The 22,967-nt window shown below is 40.4% G+C and overlaps 3 protein-coding genes across 5 annotated transcripts; all 3 read right to left on the bottom strand.

Moving 5' to 3' along the window:
• Nucleotides 1-923: 923 nt before the first annotated feature.
• On the bottom strand, nt 924-10,143 carry crkl (v-crk avian sarcoma virus CT10 oncogene homolog-like). 2 transcript variants are annotated; one of them, XR_798333.1, is made up of 4 exons: nt 8,910-10,143; nt 7,754-8,228; nt 1,478-3,257; nt 924-1,444 (listed from the first exon to the last, which is right to left on the bottom strand). XR_798333.1 is itself a non-coding variant. In XM_010771023.1 (3 exons), exons 1-3 carry the CDS (start codon nt 9,218-9,220, stop codon nt 3,123-3,125), a joined length of 921 nt encoding a protein of 306 aa, XP_010769325.1. In that variant the 5' UTR covers nt 9,221-10,143; the 3' UTR covers nt 924-3,122. The 2 variants fall into 2 exon arrangements, 1 of the variants encoding a protein (XP_010769325.1); XM_010771023.1 differs by having other exon boundaries at nt 924-3,257.
• Nucleotides 10,144-11,693: 1,550 nt separating this feature from the next.
• On the bottom strand, nt 11,694-13,980 carry LOC104945376 (coiled-coil domain-containing protein 74B-like). The gene is made up of 5 exons (XM_010771032.1): nt 13,973-13,980; nt 13,617-13,812; nt 13,417-13,517; nt 13,246-13,305; nt 11,694-13,137 (listed from the first exon to the last, which is right to left on the bottom strand). The coding sequence occupies exons 1-5, from the start codon at nt 13,978-13,980 to the stop codon at nt 13,011-13,013; spliced, it is 492 nt and encodes a 163-aa protein (XP_010769334.1). The 3' UTR covers nt 11,694-13,010.
• Nucleotides 13,981-15,730: 1,750 nt separating this feature from the next.
• Nucleotides 15,731-16,862, bottom strand: LOC104945372 (R3H and coiled-coil domain-containing protein 1-like). 2 transcript variants are annotated; one of them, XM_010771025.1, is made up of 4 exons: nt 16,835-16,862; nt 16,267-16,442; nt 15,949-16,019; nt 15,731-15,850 (listed from the first exon to the last, which is right to left on the bottom strand). In XM_010771025.1, the coding sequence occupies exons 2-4, from the start codon at nt 16,419-16,421 to the stop codon at nt 15,747-15,749; spliced, it is 330 nt and encodes a 109-aa protein (XP_010769327.1). In that variant the 5' UTR covers nt 16,422-16,442; nt 16,835-16,862; the 3' UTR covers nt 15,731-15,746. The 2 variants fall into 2 exon arrangements, with proteins under 2 accessions (XP_010769327.1, XP_010769326.1); XM_010771024.1 differs by lacking the exon at nt 16,835-16,862 and adding an exon at nt 16,647-16,705.
• Between the last annotated feature and the right edge of the window lie 6,105 nt (nt 16,863-22,967).

Here is a 22,967-nt window from a genome sequence, read left to right as displayed (position 1 = left end):
CATTGATTGGCTTTAATGACAATTTAACCCGGCACATACACACACAGCACAAGGCTTCCTGGGGTAAAGCCTACGTGTGAACTGAATGCACAGTAGATCCTTTCTCTTCTCAGGAAATAGCTGTAAAAGACACAATTACAAAACCATATACTGAAATGAAGGAACCTAAAACATGTCACTAGTGAAGAGGATGTTGGCTGTTATGATTGGCTCCAGGTGAACTGTATGTTAAATAGGAGTTACTGTATGTAAAAGCTCTGCTACACTATGCTTGAGTTTCAATTGCTTTGATATTTTTTCCAATTGTCTTTTTACGGTCATCCAATAAGTTGTGATTTCAAATGAGTTTGATGCTGTGACTTCCCATACTTGTATCCATTTGTCTTACAATCAAACAGCTTATCCATCATATGGTACTGATGGATAAGGTTAGGGAGGTAGCTTGCTGCTGCATCAGCACATAGGAGGTAGCATTTGGGGCTTTCTGTCATTAAGGGTATATTTTAACCCAAACATTGAGTATGTCCTTAACCTAACAAAGCCATTTTAGTGAACAGCCGGCACTATCATAATATATAACTTATTTTTTAGCTCCTGGTGTCTTAAAGTGTGTTTTTTGTACTTTGTTTGGAAAAGGTTGAACAAACAGTTACAACATATGAAACATTGCCCTTGAAAAGTTTTCCATTAGCCATCTCTAGGTCAGCTGACTTTCTTTTCTTAGCACTTCATTAAAATTCATTAATTGCCTCCTTCCTCCTGGGCGCAGCCAGAATCAAAACTGGAACTGTCAAAAATTAGAGCGAGAGCAACTGTCCTGTGCTCCAGATACACAACCTGTGAAGCCCGGCTGCTTCCCCCCCCCCACCACCACCACCTTCCCAAAACAACAACGCCAAGGACAGATTTGAGACGAGAAAAAGTTAAAGAAGTAGACGTAAATTTTATTTACTTGTTCTGTACATAAAGGGTCAATACCAGCACAGGTGTTAACCATGGGAAATATTAACACATGTAAATGGTTTAAGAAAATAAAAGGCACAATTTTCAATCCTTAAGTAAAAGACAGGCTTTCCTAGAATATGAGAAGAGAGCACAGTAATACTGTTAATGCCATTACAAAACAACTCAGAAGCATGAGAAAAGTAAGTTCACCTCAAGAGAAGGAAAGAATCAGGGTGTATTGCTTAATTAGTAATTTCATTAATTTTGATGAGGAATAAAAAAAAAAACACGCTGGTTGGTTTGACCAGGAGGGATTCAAATAAGAGAAACCTTGGTTTAATAAGGACATAAAATGACATTAAGCAGCATTTGGCCAGGCAGGACCATCTCCCCGGCCAAGAGGTCATGCACAGAGGCAACCAGCAGGCATTTGCCCTTTTGTAAATGTTTCCGTCCGTACTTTTGTTTAATCACATCACTCATTTTGACAAAAAAAAAGCTTGAATGAATAGCAGATTTTGACAAAAAAAAACTTGAATGAATAGCCGACTATAAACTAACATGATCAAAGTTGGGAAACAACTAAAAGCTGCACAATATTACTGAGTGGAGGGTTGGTAATCGATTTCAATGGAAAGCACTATGCGGAGTGTGGGGGGGTGTGTGGCTCAGTGGCCTAGTGCGTTGGTGTTCGGATCAGGGGGACAGGTTCAAACAGCACTACAGCATGTCGTTGTGTCCCTGGGCAAGACACTTCACCCCAAATTGCTCCTGTGGGGATTGCCCACAGTATTGAGTATGTAAGTCGCTTTGGATAAAAGCGTGTAACATGTGATGTAATGAGACAAAGTTGTGCACGGACCGAATATTTAAGGAATAAAGCTAAAAAGACAAAACACTAAATTGACAGGAGTAACATTGAGAGTGGGATTGCATGTGCTAAAAGATGCATTTACCTTGCTCTCTTGAAAAAAAGGCATTAATGGGATTCTCATTGGCTTGCTGAAAAATGCTTTCCTGACCTTTGCCCTCGCCTCAGTAGAACGCAGTCTTTGTGCCGATGCTGCGACGATGCATTTTTTTAAGCTAGCCTTTTAGATGCTTGTGGGAAGTGCTAGGGAGAAGGCTGTTGCTACTTGACTTTAGTTCAAAGCTTGACACTCATATGCAGAAGGTTGAAATGTATCGACTAGTGCTGAAGTCACTAAAAACCCTGCTAATCTCTAACCAATGCATTTTCAGTTCAAGATAATGTGAAGGGCAGTCAAGAGAGGTACCGAGTGGACATGCAAAGTTACCGCTCTACCATACATATCCAAGTCACATAAAAAAACAAAAGAACATGAGTTGATCATGTGGCACAAATAGGAGAAAGATGAAATCACAGAGGGCCGAAATATGCGTTTTAAACAAAGATAAATAAGTCTCGAAAGTCAGGTGGAAGTGTGGATGGGGTCATGGGACCTAAAATGTCACGGAGCAACCTAGATCCTCCAAAAACCCATCTCTCCTGAATCCAGTCACACATCACGTACATATAAAAAAAAAACTGTCAACCTGAACAACTCACAGCCAATACCTGTGTATGTCTGTGCTTGTGAGATGGTTAAGGTACAACAGTGACTTGATTGTTTGGAGAAATAACATTTGACCGGCTGGTTAGCTCCTCGTCGCCTCAGTGCTCTCCCAAGTCCGTGGGGATGTTGCTGTTCCCTACTTCGTACGAACATCGACAAAACAAACACTTTTCCCCAAGACTTCAAACATATATTCAGAAAAAAACCTAATAAACACAGACATGTTGTAATGTAAATATCTATTGTGACACACACTTAATACATACGCACACACACTCACACTGATATCCAGTGATGTGGAAATGAAAAGGACACTAATGCAAAAACACATCGGCCAGCCTGGAACCAAGTCAAGGGGTAATGAGATGGGAGGAGTGGGGTCAGGTTTTTTTTTTTTTAAGTTTGGACCCAATGTCCAAAGCTGTAAACAGTCAGAAAGCCTTGCAACGGTTGGCAACAACGGTGGGGTCGCTATCATGGTACAGCCCCAAGCAGGCAAGCATGTAACCGTGGCGACACTGGCGGGAACGAGGTGGAGACGGCCAGCAGGTTCAGGTACGGGGACGACAACTGGCGAGAGGGTCCAGGCCGACACTAGGGTCAGTCGCTCTCGTCCGGATTCTGGGGGTCTATGATTTTCACATGGGTGAATGGGAAGAGACCCCTTCGTCCGTTCACCTCGCCCTCCCATTGGCCGCTGATGTTCATCCGTGTTACCTTGACGATGTCGCCGAGCTGAGGGCAGAAAGACAAATAGCAGGGTTAAAGGAAAAGCAGGATTTGTGGGAAGTAGATCTGGATTGGAAAATAACCTAGAACGGTTTGTCACTTTCTAGAAAACTGCAACCTTTCATGGTCACATTCAACTAGAATGCCTTACAGTGTGTTAGGAGCATTCACTTTTACATTTCTGGAATAAAACTCACAAAATAAATCCTTAAAAACAGAGTCATATTTTGCGTATATAAGAGAGTAGCGAAATGAAAGGTTGAATCATAGCCCCTTGACAAATAGCACAATTTACTTGAATTATTTCTCAATTCTTAAGTGTAAAGATGCTGCTCTACTTCAACGAAGTGACTAAGTTGGTAACCGTCATGCAGAAGCAGATGTGAACTGTAAGCTGGTGAGTAACGGCTGCAGACTGTCCAGATGCACACAGATAAAAAACAAGAAAGATAGCACTGGGTTTATAGTCCAAGGAAATATGAAAATGTGGCCAAAGCTTATCCTAAAGCCTTCATCCAACTACACCGTCTGCACATGTGAGCTTAAAAAACAGAGATTTCTTAATACACCACGTTCAAAATAAAAGCCTTTTGTCATTAAACTGTGGTGGAGCACAGTGCTGTCGCTCAGATGGGGTTGTGACATTGAATGCGACCCCAATCTGTTAAAGCCATATGTTCTTTGTGGGGGATTAGAAGGGAAAAATCTCCATCACTAAAACCATGATTGAAACGTGAATGTGAGGGCACGCTATTTGTGGCTTTCTCTTCAGAACGACGCTTCAAGGACATCTAGTCCCAGACATTATCTGGAACAATAATCCGTTACGTCATCCTGGAATGACAAGAATGCTACTTAGTCATACAAAGCTTCCGTGGAAAGAAAAAAAATGAAATCTTCATTCAAAAGAAATGCTGCAAGGAAGCGCCATGGCGAACACAAATTCAGCTCCATACAAAGAAGTGCCATTCAATTTGTAAGTGTTGAATTATATCTAATCTTCATTAAGAACAGGCTGGTTGTTATGAATGCACGTTTTAATATAAATGTTGAAACATGTTGAAGATCTTGTTATTAGAAATACAGAGCAATAATAACATTTACTGTGATCATGGGAAAAGGAAATATAATCAAATAAAGGAATAACATCCAACTCTTAAGAATGTAGAAGTGAAGCAGACTTCGGTCTAAAAAATCAAAACCCTAAAAATAATGTGCACATAACCTGATTTCATTTGTTGGGGACTGCGTGTCTGTGAAGTAAATAAATAATGACTCATAGCCACTGCTTCTTCTTCTTCTTAAACCCTAGGGGCCGTGAAACAGCAGCGGCACAAACCAAAAGCTTTTTTCTGTGAGCCGTGACCTATTCTGAGCCGACAGAGAGAGACATGATGAGACGAGGTGAGGTATGTGCTGTCGGTCCAATGCTAGTTTTAGGGCACTAAATCAAAAATGACCACAAGGCTTGCCGGTTCCTTTCTAGTGACCAGTTTCTCGGGGCTTTGTTTCCTCTGTCACATTTTGTACAACACTATATAATCAGATATTCCCTACTCATTCAGGAGAGTTACTAAAGTGCCTGGATGTTGGGATTAATCTATGTCAGACCCATCTGTTGTGGCCTGCTGATTTGCATTACCATTTTCAAAAACGATAAATAGAAAATGTTTTAGGGCACCATTTTATAATGCACAAGTAGCAGGAAATAACTCTGAACGGCAGGGAAACCCCCTATGGAAGTCTACTTTTCAGGGAACCTATGCAATGACAATAGCATCTTTATTCCTTCATTCTACGTGAAGTGAAAAAGAAAAACATTTCATTTATCGCATGATCACTTTATCTTAACTAAGGTGTTACAGCTAGCTTCAGTCCTGTTGGGTAGAAGGACATCGCCAGACCTTCAGCCTTAACACGGGCGATGTGTGTATCAAGCACTGTCCCACTAATAAAGACACAGTGAGACCTGCATACAGTCAACCATCACAGTGGGGGGGGGGGTCACTTGTATGACACAGACAAAACCAGAAACATCTAAAAAAGTCCTTAGACCCACAGCATGTTTACACCTCATTTCCATATCAAACTTTCTATAAATATAATCCTTCAAAAAGGAAAAATGTAAATCCTTTATCTTATCAACAATGTATCGTTTGCTTTTCGTTTGGGTGGCATAGAGCCAATGTGAAACTGTTGCAGTGACACCAGTATGTGCAACCTTTCTTTATTCAAAGGATTAGCAAATTATGGAAATTCGGATACAGTTCTCACAACGGCAGCACATTTGGGGTGTCGTGATGCAGGACTAAGAAATGTTGATGGGAACAGGCAATTTAAATATTTGATCTCACCGCAGCTGTTATCACTGATGTGGAATCTTAATCACTACTCTGTATTTTCCTCACGTTAGACACAGGTCCTTTAAAAAGGAGAACAGTGCCTTTTGGCAGCTAGAAACTAGGCTACTATGAATATTAATAATGAAGTACCACATATCTTAAATCTACTAAGAACACAGATGAGGGATAGGGATAACGCTAACTTTTGTAGAACACAGGGATTGAGAATATAGTCAAAATGCCTTTTTGCGGAGTTGATTATAATTGTAAAATAAAAACAGTATTTCGTATATTCTATTTGAATCAAGTGTGCTCACAAACCCTAGTTCTTTCACTCTATTTCACACACTCACAAAAGTCTACTGAACATGCATAAAACATGCAGGTTCATATATGAAGACAATGCAGTCACAGGACAATCTTTATTTGCCCGTAAACAGAAGCCAGCCTTCCACTTTAGCTCTACCCACGTTACCGCTACGCCGTAAAAGTACACAGAATTGAACAAATTCCACACAGAAACATGTTTCTGTTTCAGTCCTCAAATGCTCGCTGTGTTGGCACATTTGTGTGCAGTCCCTCTTTCTCTGATCCCCTCCCTATGTCTCCATCTGTGGACTGAATTCACTTTGAGTTTAATGGAAGTTTCCACTCTGAGGAGATTGGCGAAAAGATTGGTAGTGATGGGCGCAGACCCAGGGCAGCTGACATGTCGGGTTGACCCGTACAGCTCACATCACACAGTCAGTCTGAACAAGGCATTTCCTGAGGTGATGCTAATGTCTACTGTAAGAGGAACACAGGGGAGAGAGGACAGGACATTGTTGTAAGAGGGAGCAGTCTAACCTTAACACTTCATTTTAGAGTCACAGGGCCGGGCTGAGTACCAGCATAGCTCACTTCCTGCATCCACCGACACACTGTGATGTCAGTGAACGGCAGCGGAGACAGGCCCAGATGCCTTTCTTTCTCATCTGTCCCCTGAGGACACTGCTGCAGCTCAGACTGCTATCAGAGTGGAGCATGCTGGAGCCCCAGTGTATACGTGAAGTGCACATTATACATTACATTACATGCTGCAACATGTTACCACAGCCAGAGCACATTTGTATTGAGTGCACTGCTGAGAAATGCAATCGAGCCGTAAAATGCAACAGAGCTGCTTCCCTTTTAGCAACTAGCAGGAACACGTAGCCACAGATAACAGGAGGAATGGGTGCTTGAATCACCCATAGAAGTATACATTAGGACACAAACCTGTAGTCAGTATCACCACAGTCCCACTCCAACACCTAACATCAAATAATGAAGGTGGCAGACGTTCATTTAGTTTCAATGAATGCTATATACCAGTATCAATCGACAACAACTCAATGAGCATTCAGCATGATGCCAGAGCAACACCTAGAGCGGCTGCTGCACAGCAGAGCCTGACATATTGGAGGTTTGCAGAGCTGCAGGTTATCTTAAGACTCTTTCACACATCGTCATGGCTGTGGCAGCGCTGCCTTGTGTTAGCACTTTTCTCATTAGCTACCGACTTCCAGTTTCAATGCAGCTTGCTGGTTAACCTTACAAGAAATGATTCAGTGGTAAAGTGACATGTTTTAGGTGTGAAAAAAACAGGGCCCTTCCCTTTCTTCTTTTTTTTTTTAAATGACATTTTGTAATGTGTTGTTTTGGGGACTGTCTCCATTTGAACAGCTCCAAAAATAGAAAGTCACAAGAGGATAACATGAATAATGCTGCCTTATTTTCTCTTGTTTTTGGTTAACTTTCTCCATGCTGAGGCTGAGTGAAACACACTTTAAACAGTTAACCAGAGAGGGCATCAGGACACTGCTTCACAGTCTGAGTCGATTAGAAGCTGCCTACAACTTGGCATAGCATATCATCACAAACCAAATGAAACGGCTGAAACTCATCTGATTTACTGATTGTAGTGTTTGGCCATGTTAAGTCATATGTGCCAATAGTAAGTTAGTTTGAGGGCATTTCCCCATATTTTGGATCATTTATAAAGATTAGTTTAGTAGACTACAATAATTCATCTCAATCAAAAACGCCATATTTTAAAAACACCCCAGGAAGTCTACCTTTCATTAAGAAAACGATATAGACAAAACACATTTTAGTTGAGTGAAATCCCATTTCACATACCTCTAGAGCCAGAGCTGTTTTGTCGTAGGCGCATGGCACTCGTTTCTGAATTGCCTTTGCCATGACGGGGCCGTTCTGCATGGAGGGTAGAGGGCTGATAACTGCTCCGGGGGTGCCAGGTGGTAACGGCGTTGGAGTCTGGGGCTGGGCGTAGGCGTGCACGAGGGCGTGGGAGGGCTCAGGGATCCCATAGCTGTTGGAGTTGCGAGACCCATGGGAAGGCTGGCCAGGATGAGGTGAAGGTCGTACCAATTTCTCCACATAGGGAACGGGGATCATCCCCACACGCCCCTCTTTACTCTTGGCGCTCCACCACTGCTCCTCTGGCTTCTCCAGGATGATCAGAATCTCCCCCTTCTTGAAGGGAAGGTCCTCTGCATCGCTGCCAGTGAAGTCGTAAAGAGTCCGCACATACTCCAGGTTCTCATCTGGGCCACTTATGGGCTGGATGGGACCGCTCACTGTGCTTGGGTACCTTGAGAGATTACAATAAGGAGGCAAAGGACGGAGACATAATGGGGTTACCATAAAAAGAAGGTCATCGTCAACTGAATATGAAATACATGGACATACATACATTCCAGATGTTCTTGTTGAATGGCATTTAATAAAAGCTTAAGTTATGTCAAAGGGCAAAACATGATTTACATATGCCTCAAAGTACAACCCGAGTATAAATGTTTACTAATGTAGTGTATACATTAAATGGAAAGAATATCCATGTTCATTTCCAAGGTCTTTGAGCAAAATAGGAATAAATGCCACATATATAGAGATCTAAAAACAGTGCATTAGTAGCTAATTCCAAAATGGAAGGCTAATCGTGTATATATGCAAACCCCAAACTTGACCAAAGTCTTGGCTAGTGATTGTTTATCATATGTTGAGAAACCACACATAAATAACAAACTGCATGTGTGAGGGTAGTGTTAATGTCTCTTCTCTCTTCAAATGTGTCAAACTAGATGCATTTCAACAGGGCACTGAGGTAAGCCTGAAAGTGGGTTGGTTTTTGATAAAAATAGCCAAGCTACTTAACCTAGATTGTCCAGCCATTGGTGGTAATATATGAGGCCCAAGTGTTATGTTTTTCTCCATCATGGTGTACACTTAATATCATGAGTTTAGTGGTGGGGGGTAATGGGGATGTTCATACCTGGGGGCTGGCTCTATCAGCGTGGTGGTATCCAGGTAGTGGATTTTGTAGAACTCCAGCAGAGCAGGGAGGTGCTCAAATTCTTGGTCGCCTATCTTAAACCTCTTGCTGGGCAAAGAGTTGATTATATAGTGAGACACTTTGGAGTTTTCAGACACTGACAGCACGTAGTCGCCGGGACAGGTCGACGAGTCTCGAACCAGAAACATGCCATGTCTCTGTCCTTGTAACCTATTCTGTGCCTCTTGTCGTGACACGGGTCCAAAATACCAGGCGGACCGATCAGATGAATCAAACCGAGCAGTTGACATTTCTGTTCAAAATAAGTTAGTAACAAGACTACAAATAAGAAAGAAAGGATAACCAAAAAGGCTAGACAATAAGTTAAAACGTGTGGTTGGGATTGGCCAATCACAGCAATTTGGAGGATTTGGAAGATGCAGGGCAGGGCATTCGTCGCCCTGAGAGGTTGTGTCGAGTGCTTTCTGCTGCAGGCTCCAGAGACCTCTGATTTTCAAAAGAATTTAAGAGGAAACCAAAAACAACCTGACGTTTTCAGAGACAGGCTGCAACTGGCTTGATCCAACTTTGGAACATAATGTGGTTCCTGTGTTCAGCAGTCAACGGCTGAGTGATTGTTTGAGCTGCCAAAATAGAGAAACAGAACAACTTACGACAGACAAACATCGACGGAGAGCGAAGCAGCAACAAATGATAAATGAAGCTTCCCCTTTTCGTTCCGCCTTCCGAGAAAACACCGGGCTTCTCTCTTCTAATAATGTATCTCCCGTCAGTGTGTCAGAGAACGGAAAAGGTGGCCTCAGTTTTTCATCTGATAAATCCTCATGTCGGCAAAATGTCGCCAGTAGCCGTGAGTCGGAAACGAAATGATTACTTTGTATCTTCTTTATCTTATGGTAAGGCACACGTCATGGAAATGCGTTTTTGAATCCCGTTTCTCGAGTCAGAGCCGACTTTAGAGGCTGCACATCACAAAAATGGCGGCCCGCAACACGTCTCCACACAAAAAATGATTTCACAGCAGCGGCTTGTCTCCTGCGCGTGCATCTCAGGTGGCCGCGCGGTAGGCTGGAGCTCTCGCGTGAGTTCCCGACTGCTCACGAAGGATAACGGCTTAAGGATTCTATAATATTTTACTTTCCCTTATTTCTACTCGTCCCCCCCCTCACCCGAGCCACCAGAAGTGCGAGTACGAGACCGAAAAATGGCGACGGGAGGGCTGGTCCCGCTTTCTGTCTGCACGTCACTGACGCCTGGAGGGGGGTGGAGGGTGGGAGGAGGAAATGGGGGTGGGCGGGTGACGAGACCATGGACTGCCCACCCCCAGAGTGAAGTGTCAATCATGTTTCCATGACAGCTACAGAACATTTTGAATGACCGACGATAAAGCAGTGATGTTATCACTACAGGGCAAACAACCAGCAATAAATTACAAAATACACTATAGGCTTATTTTGTATAGCAGCAAGACCCTGTATTAGGTTCATGCTATGTCTTTTTGCATACGATGTCTAAGTGCAGTTAATAAATATGCAAAAAAAAATAAACTAGTTTTGATTACTTATATAAGTAACAATACAATTCTAACATTTGTTTCAAAATAAAATAATAATGTTCTATTATGTTCTAATAACAGCGGCAATACTATATGATACTTCAATAAACATTTAGTCAAGTGCAAGTATGGAGCCTTTTGGTGTGTTAGTTGTTTGGGGTGGATATCCTTTTTTAACGACTTTGTACTTAACTAATCACATATTTTCTTTGTACTTATTTTCTACGTACAATATTCAAATTTTGAATTATTTAGGTGTATAAAGTAATATAAAATTAAAATAATTAAAGTATGCAAAACTGAGTCATTTGGAAAACAACTATGGTCAATCTTAAAATAAAGGCTATTTGATTTGTTCATATACTTCCAAGATCCCATTTTGGTTCCTGTCCTTTACAGTTTAATTTAACTTGTATTAGGCTACTGTAGCAGGATAAATGAGTGACCGTAGATTTAATTCTTATAACTGATGACAGTTTCACATTCAATCACATCTGACAACTCAATCTTCTCATACAGGTTCCCTGAGGACACAGGCTGTCCTATAAACGAGCAAATGTACTCGTTTGAATCTATATTTATGATGTATTACTGTGCAGCGTATATTATATATCTTCAGCTCTTCTGTGGCCTCGTGACTAATTCATATGTTTGAGGTACAGCATGTTTGCTCAGTCAACTGCTATTTCATGCGACCAGTTAAACATTTTACATATTTCCCTATTCTAATTTCCTGTTGTTCTCCTACTTCCCCTCCACTCAATCTCATACTAAGTATTATCTGGCACAGAACTGTGACACATCGATTTGGAGCTCCCCGGCCCACAATATGCTGAAAGGGAGAGAGTGAATTTAAATGGAGGGGGTAGCGCCTCTGAAAAAGACTAAATAAAGACGAATACAAACCAAAGAATGCGTTAGAAACACTGATAAAGCATGACAAGTGTTCCAATGTGGCGGGACAACTTCTGCTCATTAATGAAAGTAAAATATATAAAGATGCAGCTCTGTTCCTCTGGATATTGAGGTTTCAGTGAGCATGCTCGTGAGCCTGCAGCTGGCACAGAGCAGCTCTCATCACTGCGGCGCTGTCTGAATGTTAATAGATTCGCACCCACTGGCTCTTAAGGGCTAATGCTTGCCAATTCCCACATTTCCACAAAGACGCAGTGATGCAACAAATTGGAAAGACTAAAACAAACAGGGCCTTTTCTTCCTCAGGAGTAGACGTTAAAAATGCTGTGTAACTGTGCATTTCCCCCAAATACTTTTTGTTTAATTACACTATGGTTTAATTTGTGATTTTATTACCAGGGCTCAAAACAAAACAGCCATATTTTCAGGTGGATATGTAAATCATTTCATTTTGCTAATATTCCAAAGACACAAATTCCATGCAGAATATGAAATAAATAAAATGATCTGTAACCTCTCAAACATTGTAGGCTTCAAATGTAATGGACACTCTTCAATGTCTCTAAACACCTCCATCTGGTGGATGCATGCATGAAACAATGTGTTTAATCTGAACATAACATCATTTTACAGTGTTTGAACTTTTGCAGGGAGAAATGTCATACACATTGACAGACTGAGAGCTATTCACTTGTAACTAATGGAGAGGTATTGAGAGGTACCTTGAAAATGCCTGCCATCAGAGTATTTTGCTCACTGTGAAAATAAGTGCCCCTGAGGCACAGATTGGCTCTTACTGGGCTCTCACTGGCCATATGAGAATCCACATTGTGATACCTTTGAATCAGCAAAGATTTTAGAGGTGAAGTGAGCTCAGCCGGGTTCATTCCGGGAATTGTCTGCCCCGCCTGGCTGCATGCAGTTCTTAACCTGCCCAACGCGGTTGCACAACTATAAGCTAGGTTTTGATTTATGTTGTGAAATTAAGCTAGGCTCTTTAACATGTTTGGCTTTTCACAGCTGTGTGTTTTCACTTCACTCAAATGTTAAGACAATTGCCAAAAATATTATGTTAAAAAGACAAGAAGAGCAGAAGTCGTTGTAAAAAAACAGGACAGAGCTCTTTTTTTGTTGAGATAGTTCAATCTAGTTTTGTTGTGTACAAAAAGGGCCTGGGAAAAAAGTTGTTATTCTTTTTCCTTAATGTGTTTTTAGAGAGCTAACTTTGGTTGTTTGCAGTGATAAAAGTATGAATTAGTTTGAATAATAACAAGTTATTATTTCTATGTAGTAGTGTACAATTCCCCCATAATTTTGGCAGAATTACAATTTGGTAAAAGCAGCCATGTTCAGTTACAGATGTCTACCTTTATAGTTCAAATGTCCTAAAATGTTTGGTAAACAATAAATAAGTACATTTACCGTTACCAGGACAAAACTGCATTTGTGACTTTATTTCCTTTTCTCTTTGTGTGCAGAATGAAAAACTATTTTAATTTTTTTATGTAAGCGGTTCTTCATGAGAACAATTATAAAAGAAAATATGATAGGACAGAAATACTTTATATGGTGGTGGATAACAGTGTACTGGATGTGTACTGGGGATCCTGTCAGTGCACCGTCCTTTTGAAGCGGTCTCTCTGCACAGCACGGGCCCTCCTCTGTCTGTCTGCGATGCTGCTGCTGAGGCTCTGTTTCAGGGCAGGGAGGACCACCCCAGAGTGAGAGGATCCGGACCTGGGACAGAACATATGTAGATTTAACTGAGGGGGCCAAGATGGCTTTTTGAGCATGCAGTCAGTGCAAAATGATGGAACAGTTTTCCATAGAAACAGATTTACATACGGCTTTTCGGGAAATGTTTGAAGACCAAGTTTCGGAAATGTCTTTTCTTCTGTGACTTTGCTGACAGGCACAACAAAAAAGAGAAAACCTAATCACAACTGTGGTCATCTTTTTTTAAGGAATCCTATATATTGATGAAGATTGCAGTAATAAAATTGTCCGTCACTTTACCGGGTTCCGTCCACAAGGAAGGCCTTGGTCAGGATGTAGTTCTCTGGGGTGATTTTTTTGCTCAAAACAATATCTCTCAGCAACGCCTTCACACGTATGATCTTTAAAGAAACGCGGTTGTTATAAAGCCATTAAAAATGTCCAAAGAAAATGAGAAAGAAAATATTATAGATGATTATTATGTGATGAAGGGCACTTACTTCCTGAGACTGTAAGCTGTTAGCGTTGTAGAGCTGCCGAATGATGACCTCACATTCCTGCAGGGTGGGGGCTCGCGGCGGATGGGAGGGGTTGCTGTGGATTCGTAGAGGTTGTAATGAGGTGATGAGCCCCCCCTTCACCTCTAGGCTGGGCTCCTGCCTGGCACATCCCAGAATGTCGCTGCCATCTCCAAGGCTGCACAAGTAGTCAGTGAGATCATATCATCAATCAATGTTGAAGGCAGTTCAAGACTTCCATTCCATGGCCTTGATTGTAAGGCGATACCAGATGTACCAAATCAAAGTGCATAAAATAATGTATATTTTGCACATTTATTTGGCAAATCTAATATTACTTCGACATCTCTTTTAAATGACTGTTTCAAAAGTTGGCTGCACTACAGTTGAACCAATGGGTCGTTGCTTAAGGCCCCGTCCACACGGAGACGAAACGGAGACGAAAACGAACCGAATTAGATATCAAAAAAGTCTTCCGTCCACATGGAATCGGCTCAAGAAACGTGTCCATCCACACGAGACCGCTCGACCCGCTGGGCAGCTGTAGTACATATGCCGGGCCTGTAAGTGGTGCTGTACTTCCGCCACAAAATACACCAAAAGCCGCGAATAAGACGATGATTATTATTATTATTATATTATATTATTGTTGTTGCTGATGGTTGTGGTAGAGGAGCTGTAGATTTGGCAATGGAGCACGAACGCAACCCTGTGATCCGCCATTGTTGTTGTTGTTGTTGTTGTTGGCGAAACGCATCAGGTATAGAGTGCCACAGTGACGTGTCCTAAAACCCGGAAGTAAACTCCTGTACATTCGGATAATATCCACATGTCTACCCTACTTTTATAATCTTCTAATCATAAATCTATCGATCATAAATCTATCGATTAGATTTATGATTCGAAAATTATAAAAGTAGGGTAGACATGTGGATATTATCCGGCTGAACAAAACGTGATCCGTCTCTTCAATTTGTGTCAACCACAGACCTAATTTCCAGCTATTTTCCAAAATCCTATGGAGAAATTGCATTGGTTTTTGTCGAAGGAACCGGAAGTGGTAAAATGCTAACTTACTTCCGGGTTTTAGGACGCGTCACTGTGGCACTCTATGACGCGGGGGTGAGAAGGAGAGGTGGGGAGAGGCGGGGCTATGGCGTCATTGTTTTCAGGGAATGATCGTATAGGGCAGGGGTCGACAACCCGCGGCTCTCGAGCCTCATGCAGCTCTGTAAGCCCTCCACTCTGGCTCCCTGGATGCTCTTTTGGTCAAAAAGGTTGCAGACCCCTGGCTTAGACCATAGGCTTAGACAAAAATAAGAAGGAAATAAAATAAAAGTATTTGTAGGACTATTTATATTTTGTTACACGGTTGAAAATGTTTCGTATCTTGTATTTTGAGGTGATACTGTGACACATAAATAAAAAACAAAACCGTTTTAATTAGGTCAACTAAAATAGGCGTCACATCCTGCTACGGTCCCGCGCCAGCGCCTTGTCTAACAGGCCAATAACCTCACCCCCGGCTCCATGAGCGAACTATGGATAAATCAAAGAAAATAAAAGTATCGGAGGAACAAAGGATATTATAGTTATCTGCTTTCACAGCAAACGATGCTGGCTCACCGGTATGTTTGATTTGTAGAGAGAAGTTGTCAAAGGTGCTGCAGCCTTTACGTATCGGAAAAACACGGAAGAGGAAGACAGCTGACGATCTTCAGTCATAATTCAATCAGTTAACTCTTTTTAGGGTGCAGCTATATGTTTTACTTATTTCAAAGTGGGCACATTTTAATTATATACATTTTCTTCAAATGTGCAGAGGACTCCCCAAGTGCTGTGTTGATTTATTTTAAAGTAGGCCTGTGTATTTTTTTTAATTCTCCTTATAAGAGTTATGTGTTTATTATTAGAGGTAAACAGTTTTCTCTAACGTAATAAATAATAAATGCAAAAAAACTGTAGTTTTTGTCTATGATGTAACAATATATACAACTTTATAAGCTATCAAGCTATCAAATATGTTTTGCGGCTCCAGACAAAAAAGATTGGTGGAAAAGGGGGCAAAATGGCTCTTTTGGTCAAAAAGGTTGCAGACCCCTGGTTTGTGGATCACATACCTGCCCGCCTGGTGGCCTTGCCTTTGGATTTCTTACTCGCTTCAGTTAGTGCTCTCGTCTTCAGCATCGGATGGCAGATGGAGAGAGCATGGAGTGCTGCACATAACATTTATCAACGTTAGTACATTTTGTAATCATTCTATCTTCTAAACTTAATCCCAGCACTACATGTATTGTGCAGTGAGGAGTTATACCTGCTGTGTCACTGGAGAAGACCCCCAGGGCGTGTGTGTCGTCCACCCACTCGATCTTTATCCCACCATCACTGCAACACACAGGAAAGCACGTGAGGACACTGGCAGCTGGACCAATTGTTTGAGGTTGTAATTGACTGACTACAGACATTCAGGAAAGCCCTTAAACTTTATATTTTAGAGAAAACACAGAAAAATATCTAATCCAAGAATAGATAAACTTGGAACTCAAGGTCCCCTGAACTAGAGTAGAAAAGCTATTGAGATAAAAATGAACCATCTGTAGAGAAGTTAAGGATCTTAAAGCGCTGCTCGCACCTGTATTCTGCAAAAGCATCCAGGAGGTCATCCGTTTTGAAAACAGCAGGGAAGTCATAGATCTCGATCACATGGCAAAGCTTTTCCGGGCTGATGCACACGTTCTCATAAATGGAGTAGTCGTTGTGAACATGCTGAATGGTAACAGTCACCATGTCTTTCAGACGTGCCTTGATCTGATAGAAAGAACACAGATAATGAATTACAATATACAGTATGTTGCTAATGTTGCATTCACATCTCGCCATATCCTCTTGCTAGTTAGCCAAACCACTGTCAAATGTACATTCTGCACTCAGATATTGAGTCTATTTCGCAATCTTTCGGAAATCTAGCTAGTTTAAAAAAAAAAGAGAAACAAGGAATGTTTTTTTGGTTACCCCCTGTGAAGGCTACAAGCCTCACAAACAAACACACATGCTAAAGGTTATGCTTTTTGTTCAGACATATAGAGACATTTATTTGCAACAACTTTATTTGTACTAGATTGAGTGCACGCAATCTTGTTTAATATAATTATTGTGAATTGTGTTGTTTTTAATCCTATTGTCAGTGTGTTGCAGCTCACCTTGCTCCTGGCAAAAGGCTGCGCTGATGAAAACCACCTGCCTATATAGATGTGTCAGCTAATTGGACTACACCTTAAACACCCCTCAAACCCTGAGGGGTGTTTAAGGAGACAACTTAATTTAAAGTGGACCTATCATGCTATATTTGAAAAATATATTGTAGGGCCATACCTATACAAAACCTGTCTGTGAAGTTTTTTTTTCAAAATACCAAACAGATCACCCATTGTAGCCATGCCTCATACTGCTCAAACACCTCTTTTGAAGCCCTGTTAGAGAAACGCGGATTTTGGGTCCTTAGCTTGAAAAAAAAGAAGAAGAGGAGGCTGAGCTAATGCCCGATCAGAATTCTACCGGAGATAAAGTTAAATTCGGTTGTGATAAAATGCCATCCTGTTTAAACCACGTCAAGGATTATTTNCTAATTATATAGTTACTTTTCATTCAGGAAGTATGACGCTGCGCTGTCAGTACGCTTCTCCATGTTGGTGATTGGTCGAATGCTCCAAATACCACCCCTTTCATGTGAACGCGCACCTAACTAGATACGGCACGGCTGGCTTGAGCGATCCACTTGATAACCCGCGTCGTAGTACAGTTTAGTGAGAGCGCGTATTTTTTGGATTAGGCCAACCGGCTAACTCAAACATATCCAGGTTAGGTTGAACCAGCTTCGTAGTACAGGCCTCTGGCCTAACAGGAAATGAAAGTAGAGCCATACCTGGTTCTTATAAATACGCTGAATTACTGAGACCCCTTCAGTGTTCTCATCCACAGGCAAGTTCTCTTGCATTGCTGAAAGAACACAGATGTCATTTAACTACAAGCACAAAACCCACAACTTTGTTGATGCATCTGGTTGAATTGAAGATTGTCTGATTAATATCTATTTAACTTCCTTATCTTTCTGTAAACAGTTAATCTGAGGCAGTGTATTTACTGAGAGCCGTAGAGTAAAGTACAGTGGCCTTCAGTTTATAACCATTTGCAAGTCAAATGCTACGTTATGAACGATGCAGTTCCAGAGTTTGAGGAAGCTCGATGTGCTGCACAGTCACTTCTCATCGTTTCAAACAATGATGGTACACAGCCACAAATCAATAACAATTGTACACGCTGAAAAACTGCACACTCTGCGTTACTCTTTAACTACAGCAGGAATCAAATCAATATCCATTGTACAGAAGCACATATTGCAAGAATAAACTTATATCCACCTACTTTTTAACTTGGCCCGGACCAAATTGGCATTCTTCTTGGTCTCATTGTTCAGCAGCACCAACTCGTCCTTTTTTCCTAAGAACATCATTAGTTCACTTCATAGAAGGAATAATTATGGTATTTAAAGAGAGATATTAGATGCAGTGACTTTGTGATCCCTTCACTTTAAAATATATTGGCAGCTATTTCAATACCCACTATATGATTATACTTCAAAAATATACCTCATAATTTAAGTTGAATTAAGGTCAACAAACCCATCAATATTTGTAATTTCTCAACATTTAAGATGAGTGTGGATAGCACCTGAAGCCGCAAGTCGAATATGGTTTTGTTGTTGTGGTTTAGGCTTTTTGTTGATGTAAAAATTGTATCATCAGCATTTGTGTGTACGGTTTTCTAAATGTACATCTACAGTATGAGTTGTTTTAAACATTCAATTTAAGCCCTAAACTGCTTTATTATTATTATTTATTTAGTGGGCTACCCCCTCTACTAACAGTGTGTTTGTTTGTTTGTTAAGGCTTTTGACCTTTTTGTTTCTCTTGCTCTGTTTGTTTCTATGTTGTGTGCCCTGAAGGAGGAGACGGATCTCTGAGAGCCTGCGCACAACAATGAAGGCATCACATTTATACTTTTGTATTTTTAGAAAAGCTCTTCAGCTAATGGGGGCTTTTCCAACCGGATATGCACATCTGAGTATGATAATGAAGCTTTGTGCTTACCCTTGTCTTGGTTTGGAGTTGAGAGGATGACGCTATGCCTCTTCTCCACCTCTTCGGCTTGACAGGAGATTTTTTCAATGAGGCTTTTCACCTCCCCCACCTACACACCCACAGACCAACAGTTAACATTGCGCAACTGGATATAAAAAACAAGACCCAACCTGTGTGAAGTTTACCGTTTGGAAGAAATCCTCCATGTTGAATGTGCTCTCTGATGTCATTTCATCCTGCTGCAGCTGCTGTTCAAAAAGGAAAATATGATATCAACATGCGACTTAAAACAATGAACACCTGTTGCTCCAGTCAAGTTAGCATGCTACATTTATACGGACTACTTGTCAAAAAAAAGAAATCTAGAATGCGCTTTAATACGCTGCTGTCATAAGCATCACTAGCTTGATGTATAACTAGTCTTGTAGCATTCTCAGATGAAGTTAAGTCTTTTAACTCCCCAAAACTGTTGGTAAATACTTGCTGTAAAAAGCTTACAACTGCTTCCACGCGCGGGCATTTTTTATATGGTCCAACTGCGGTGAGATACTATCGACATTTCTTTCATTTTCGCTATTTACGATAAGGCTCCTTTACCTGCAGTGTGTCCTGCTGTGGGCTGACTTCACCTGTGTAACAATGAGCGCGAGGACGCATGCGTGTGAACGACCGAACTAGCAAACAAAGAAGCTCCCTCACCTGTGTGTTTAAGCTAAAGCTACATGTGAATACAAATAAAGATGTCGACGCGTTCCGGTTTTCTGTGTTTTAAATGTTACTGTTAGATGTAAAGTTGGTCGAGTATGATGAGAAACATAAGGCATAACCAGGGAGTGACCTACCTGAGGGTGGAGCTAAAATGCCTACATTCACACTGCAAAAAATGGCCAATATCACTATCGTAATTACACAGAATAGGAGACTGTTATACATAAAAGTATATTCAAACATGTTTTATTAATGTTAAAACATCTCCATCCCATTAAACTTCATGTACTTACGTCTGAATATAATTTATGCTGGCCACTATGATAATAATAATAATAGTTTACTTTTGTATGTTTTCTGGTTATTTTCAATATTTAATCCTGTTAAATACTGTGTTGGCTTGTAAGTATAACTATAATTTTTAATTGTACACTAATTAATTTTTACATCATTGATTGTGTCCATTTTCTTATTTTCTATCTGGCAAAAAATCAAGTGGCGGAAAAGTAATTTTTCTGTTAAAAATACCCAAACTGCTCCTATTTTTTGGCAAACTGCTGTGCAACATTACCATTTGTTTTCAAAGTCCTTTTGTGATAACTGTCAGGGTTAGGACATTTATAATGATTGCAGCCATAATAAATAGATATGATTGGACATCTCAAAGGGTTGTGGGCTGGTAGTGTGCTCCCAAGGGTCCAATGTACTTTTTTTGATTTTTCTTAACAATATTCAACACATAGTTTTAGTTTAAAAAAAAAAAAAATTCTAACAATAATGGCCTTTCCCTTAAGTACAGTACATGGCTGTCTACACCAGTGCCAAACAAATCTGCAGGTTCCTGCCAGCCCTCATTAGTCCTGTTTTGGTCAAAATCCAAGTCAACGTTCCTGACTTACCTGCTGTTGCCTGAACTGTAACTGAAAACCCTCAGGCCTACTATAGCGCTGTTTGCACAGGTGCAGCTTAATGCCACTACGGTCGCCTGCCTTTACAAATGATGTACTTCAAATTGATGGGAAGGGGTGCTTGTTGTAGATAAATTCTTATTTTTATGAAGCACATGGAGAGACCGACACACTACAGTCTCAACAAATCCAAGCTGCATTTGAGAAATAAATTGCTCGAGGAGTTAGACATTTTCCAGGCCCATTCAAAATACATTGCAACATGCGCATTACAAATTCGACAGACCCCTTGAGTACAGCAGAGTGGAAACTGCAGACAATAAAATGCATTTCATTCCTAATGACAATATCATTGACTACTTTGAAATGCTTGGCCTATAACACATCGGATAATTCAATCGAACAATATAACTTTTAATAAAGACTAATCAATTGTTGTATCACAATGTTTATGATCCCATTATTTTAGTTTTGATATGCAGAGCTGTGTCTTGACCTTTTTGTATGATTGACTTGCAACATTGTCAGTTGTGAGGGTCTTCCTCTGTCTCTCCACAAAGGTGCACCTGCAACCTCAGACTAAGAATCTGCCAAGAAATAAATAACAGATTCTACGGAGACCTACAGCCTGGCCTTTTCACATGAGTAACACACACAGAGAAGCTCCTTTCTCCAATCTCAAGTGCTGGGTTTCATAAATAATGCAAATAATGCTTGTGGGCACTTAACAGCTTCTTTGGTTTCGTATTGTGAGTATTATACTATCATTCATTTTACCAGGGGCCATAAGCAAAGTAGGCCTCGGCTAGAAAGTAGTTTCTCAAGAGACATTAAACAAGTTCAACTTTTAAAACGAAGCCACAATCTTGTTTTTTACTCAATAATTGCTACAAACATGGAACGGTGTATCTCCTGAAGGCAGATGGTAACTGTTATCAAGGTGTGGCAGGATGTTTGCTCACTAACTGACATAAAATATATTGCCGCCCAACACCTGTTCAGAGCCAGTCCTTTAATAATTTTGTATTACTTTTTATATTTTATAAAATGGATTGTTCCTTAACTTAACCAGATGTAGAAAGTCTTCAATAAACAGCGAAACATGCCTGGAAACATGGAGTACCCTGAATTATATTAGATTTTTTTAATTTGCCATTCGAAAGCTTCTAATGTAATTGTAATTGTTCTAAATATTATGCAAATCCCCAATCGAATAGTGTAGCATCTCTAGATCAAGCTTATTGTATCAAATGCTGAAATTATTTATCTTGGATTTAATATTTTTTTGATCATTAAATCCTCTAACTTAATTATTTGATGCATTTATTTTTTCCACCACTAGAGGTAGCTTTAACATTATAATGTGAAGACAGCAAATGCTATCTCTCTTTGGCCTAAATCTGTACTGCAATATGATAATCAATACCTGTTTCAGCACTTTAGCATACTATAATGTAGTTGGACCCAGGTTTTCTGAGGGATTCACATTTAATAATGAATAACCGATATTTATTTGGCAACATAAATATTTCGCGCAATTTCAACAGATCAAAGAAGGTAGATTACAGAGTCGACTGGCAGTAAATCAAGAGCTGGTTCACTTTATGGTTTCTGAGTCAGCAAAAGAGATCATATAGATATGGCTTTTAGCTTTTATAGCAATGGGAATGCTGTGCTGTATAACAACACATTACAAGCGTCTTTTACCCTTAAGATAAAAGGTGTTCAAAGTGAGTCTCATGGTTTTTACATGCTTGTCCACTATTCTCCTACAGTCCCTGGACAGACGATACCTATTGCCCAGTTTAGTTAATTCTGTTGTTTTTGGCTAGTCTTCTGAGTTCAGGCAACAATGAGGTGTTATTTACTAATTAGCAGACAGTCCAGTTCATACAAAAGCTAAAATAGATGAGCCAACCAGGTACTTTTCTTCTGCCAGCATTCTTGTCCAAGCCCGTACAGCCAAGACACAATGCCCCATTGGAACAACAGTGACAAAGCTGAAAATGTTGTAACATGCTATGGTTATGCAGGGGGGGCTTGGAGGGACTCCTTGGCGGAGACAATCTCTGGGAATGTCACTCTGAATAAGCTCAGTCAGCAAAGTGTGTGCCGCTGAAAAAGGCAGATAAAGTTATCTACAAGAAGAATAAAGCTTCATTTCAAAGTCTTATTTTCTTCTTATGGAATAATAATTAACTAATCCAAGGCCCTTTGGATCTCCACAATAAAGGAAAAGAAGTATCACTTTGAAGTTCAACAAAAAAGAGATTACACTCTAAAACTATGATACCTTTCATCATGTGGCACAATGGATACATTAAATGATGATTGCATGCACAAAAGCAGTATAACACATTTCAACACATCTAAATCTATATAGTTACTGCATGTGCATGCAGTATGTACGTTTACAGTATGGGCATTTTCAGTTCTTGTCATTGTACTAAAACCCTTTTTGCTTATATGAAGCCTCTATAACTGGTACATAATCAAATAACAAATGCTTTATAAAACAACGTAAGATTTGTTTATGTCTAAGAATGTATCTTTATATATGGATACAACTATGTTATAGT

The sequence above is a fragment of the Notothenia coriiceps genome, unplaced genomic scaffold, assembly GCF_000735185.1.
Source record: "Notothenia coriiceps isolate Sejong01 unplaced genomic scaffold, NC01 NC01_scaffold00009596, whole genome shotgun sequence".
Classification (NCBI taxonomy): Eukaryota; Metazoa; Chordata; class Actinopteri; order Perciformes; family Nototheniidae; genus Notothenia; species Notothenia coriiceps.
The sequence above is the reverse complement of the archived record's forward strand: the minus strand, read 5'-3'. Positions and strand labels throughout refer to the sequence as shown.

What these genes read in the sequence shown, in the direction of transcription:
- crkl (XM_010771023.1), bottom strand. Translation starts at nt 9,220, where the DNA reads ATGTCAACTGCTCGGTTTGATTCATCTGATCGGTCCGCCTGGTATTTT. An exon ending in CTGATAGAGCCAGCCCCCAG is followed by an intron (nt 8,229 to 8,909) that starts GTATGAACATCC and finishes TAATCTCTCAAG; the next exon opens with GTACCCAAGCACAGTGAGCG. An exon ending in AAACAGCTCTGGCTCTAGAG is followed by an intron (nt 3,258 to 7,753) that starts GTATGTGAAATG and finishes TTCTGCCCTCAG; the next exon opens with CTCGGCGACATCGTCAAGGT.
- LOC104945372 (XM_010771025.1), bottom strand. Translation starts at nt 16,421, where the DNA reads ATGGTGACTGTTACCATTCAGCATGTTCACAACGACTACTCCATTTAT. An exon ending in GATGCTTTTGCAGAATACAG is followed by an intron (nt 16,020 to 16,266) that starts GTGCGAGCAGCG and finishes TGTGTGTTGCAG; the next exon opens with TGATGGTGGGATAAAGATCG. An exon ending in CTTCTCCAGTGACACAGCAG is followed by an intron (nt 15,851 to 15,948) that starts GTATAACTCCTC and finishes TGTTATGTGCAG; the next exon opens with CACTCCATGCTCTCTCCATC.
- LOC104945376 (XM_010771032.1), bottom strand. An exon ending in ACAGCTTACAGTCTCAGGAA is followed by an intron (nt 13,518 to 13,616) that starts GTAAGTGCCCTT and finishes GTTTCTTTAAAG; the next exon opens with ATCATACGTGTGAAGGCGTT. An exon ending in TTCCTTGTGGACGGAACCCG is followed by an intron (nt 13,306 to 13,416) that starts GTAAAGTGACGG and finishes TGTGCCTGTCAG; the next exon opens with CAAAGTCACAGAAGAAAAGA.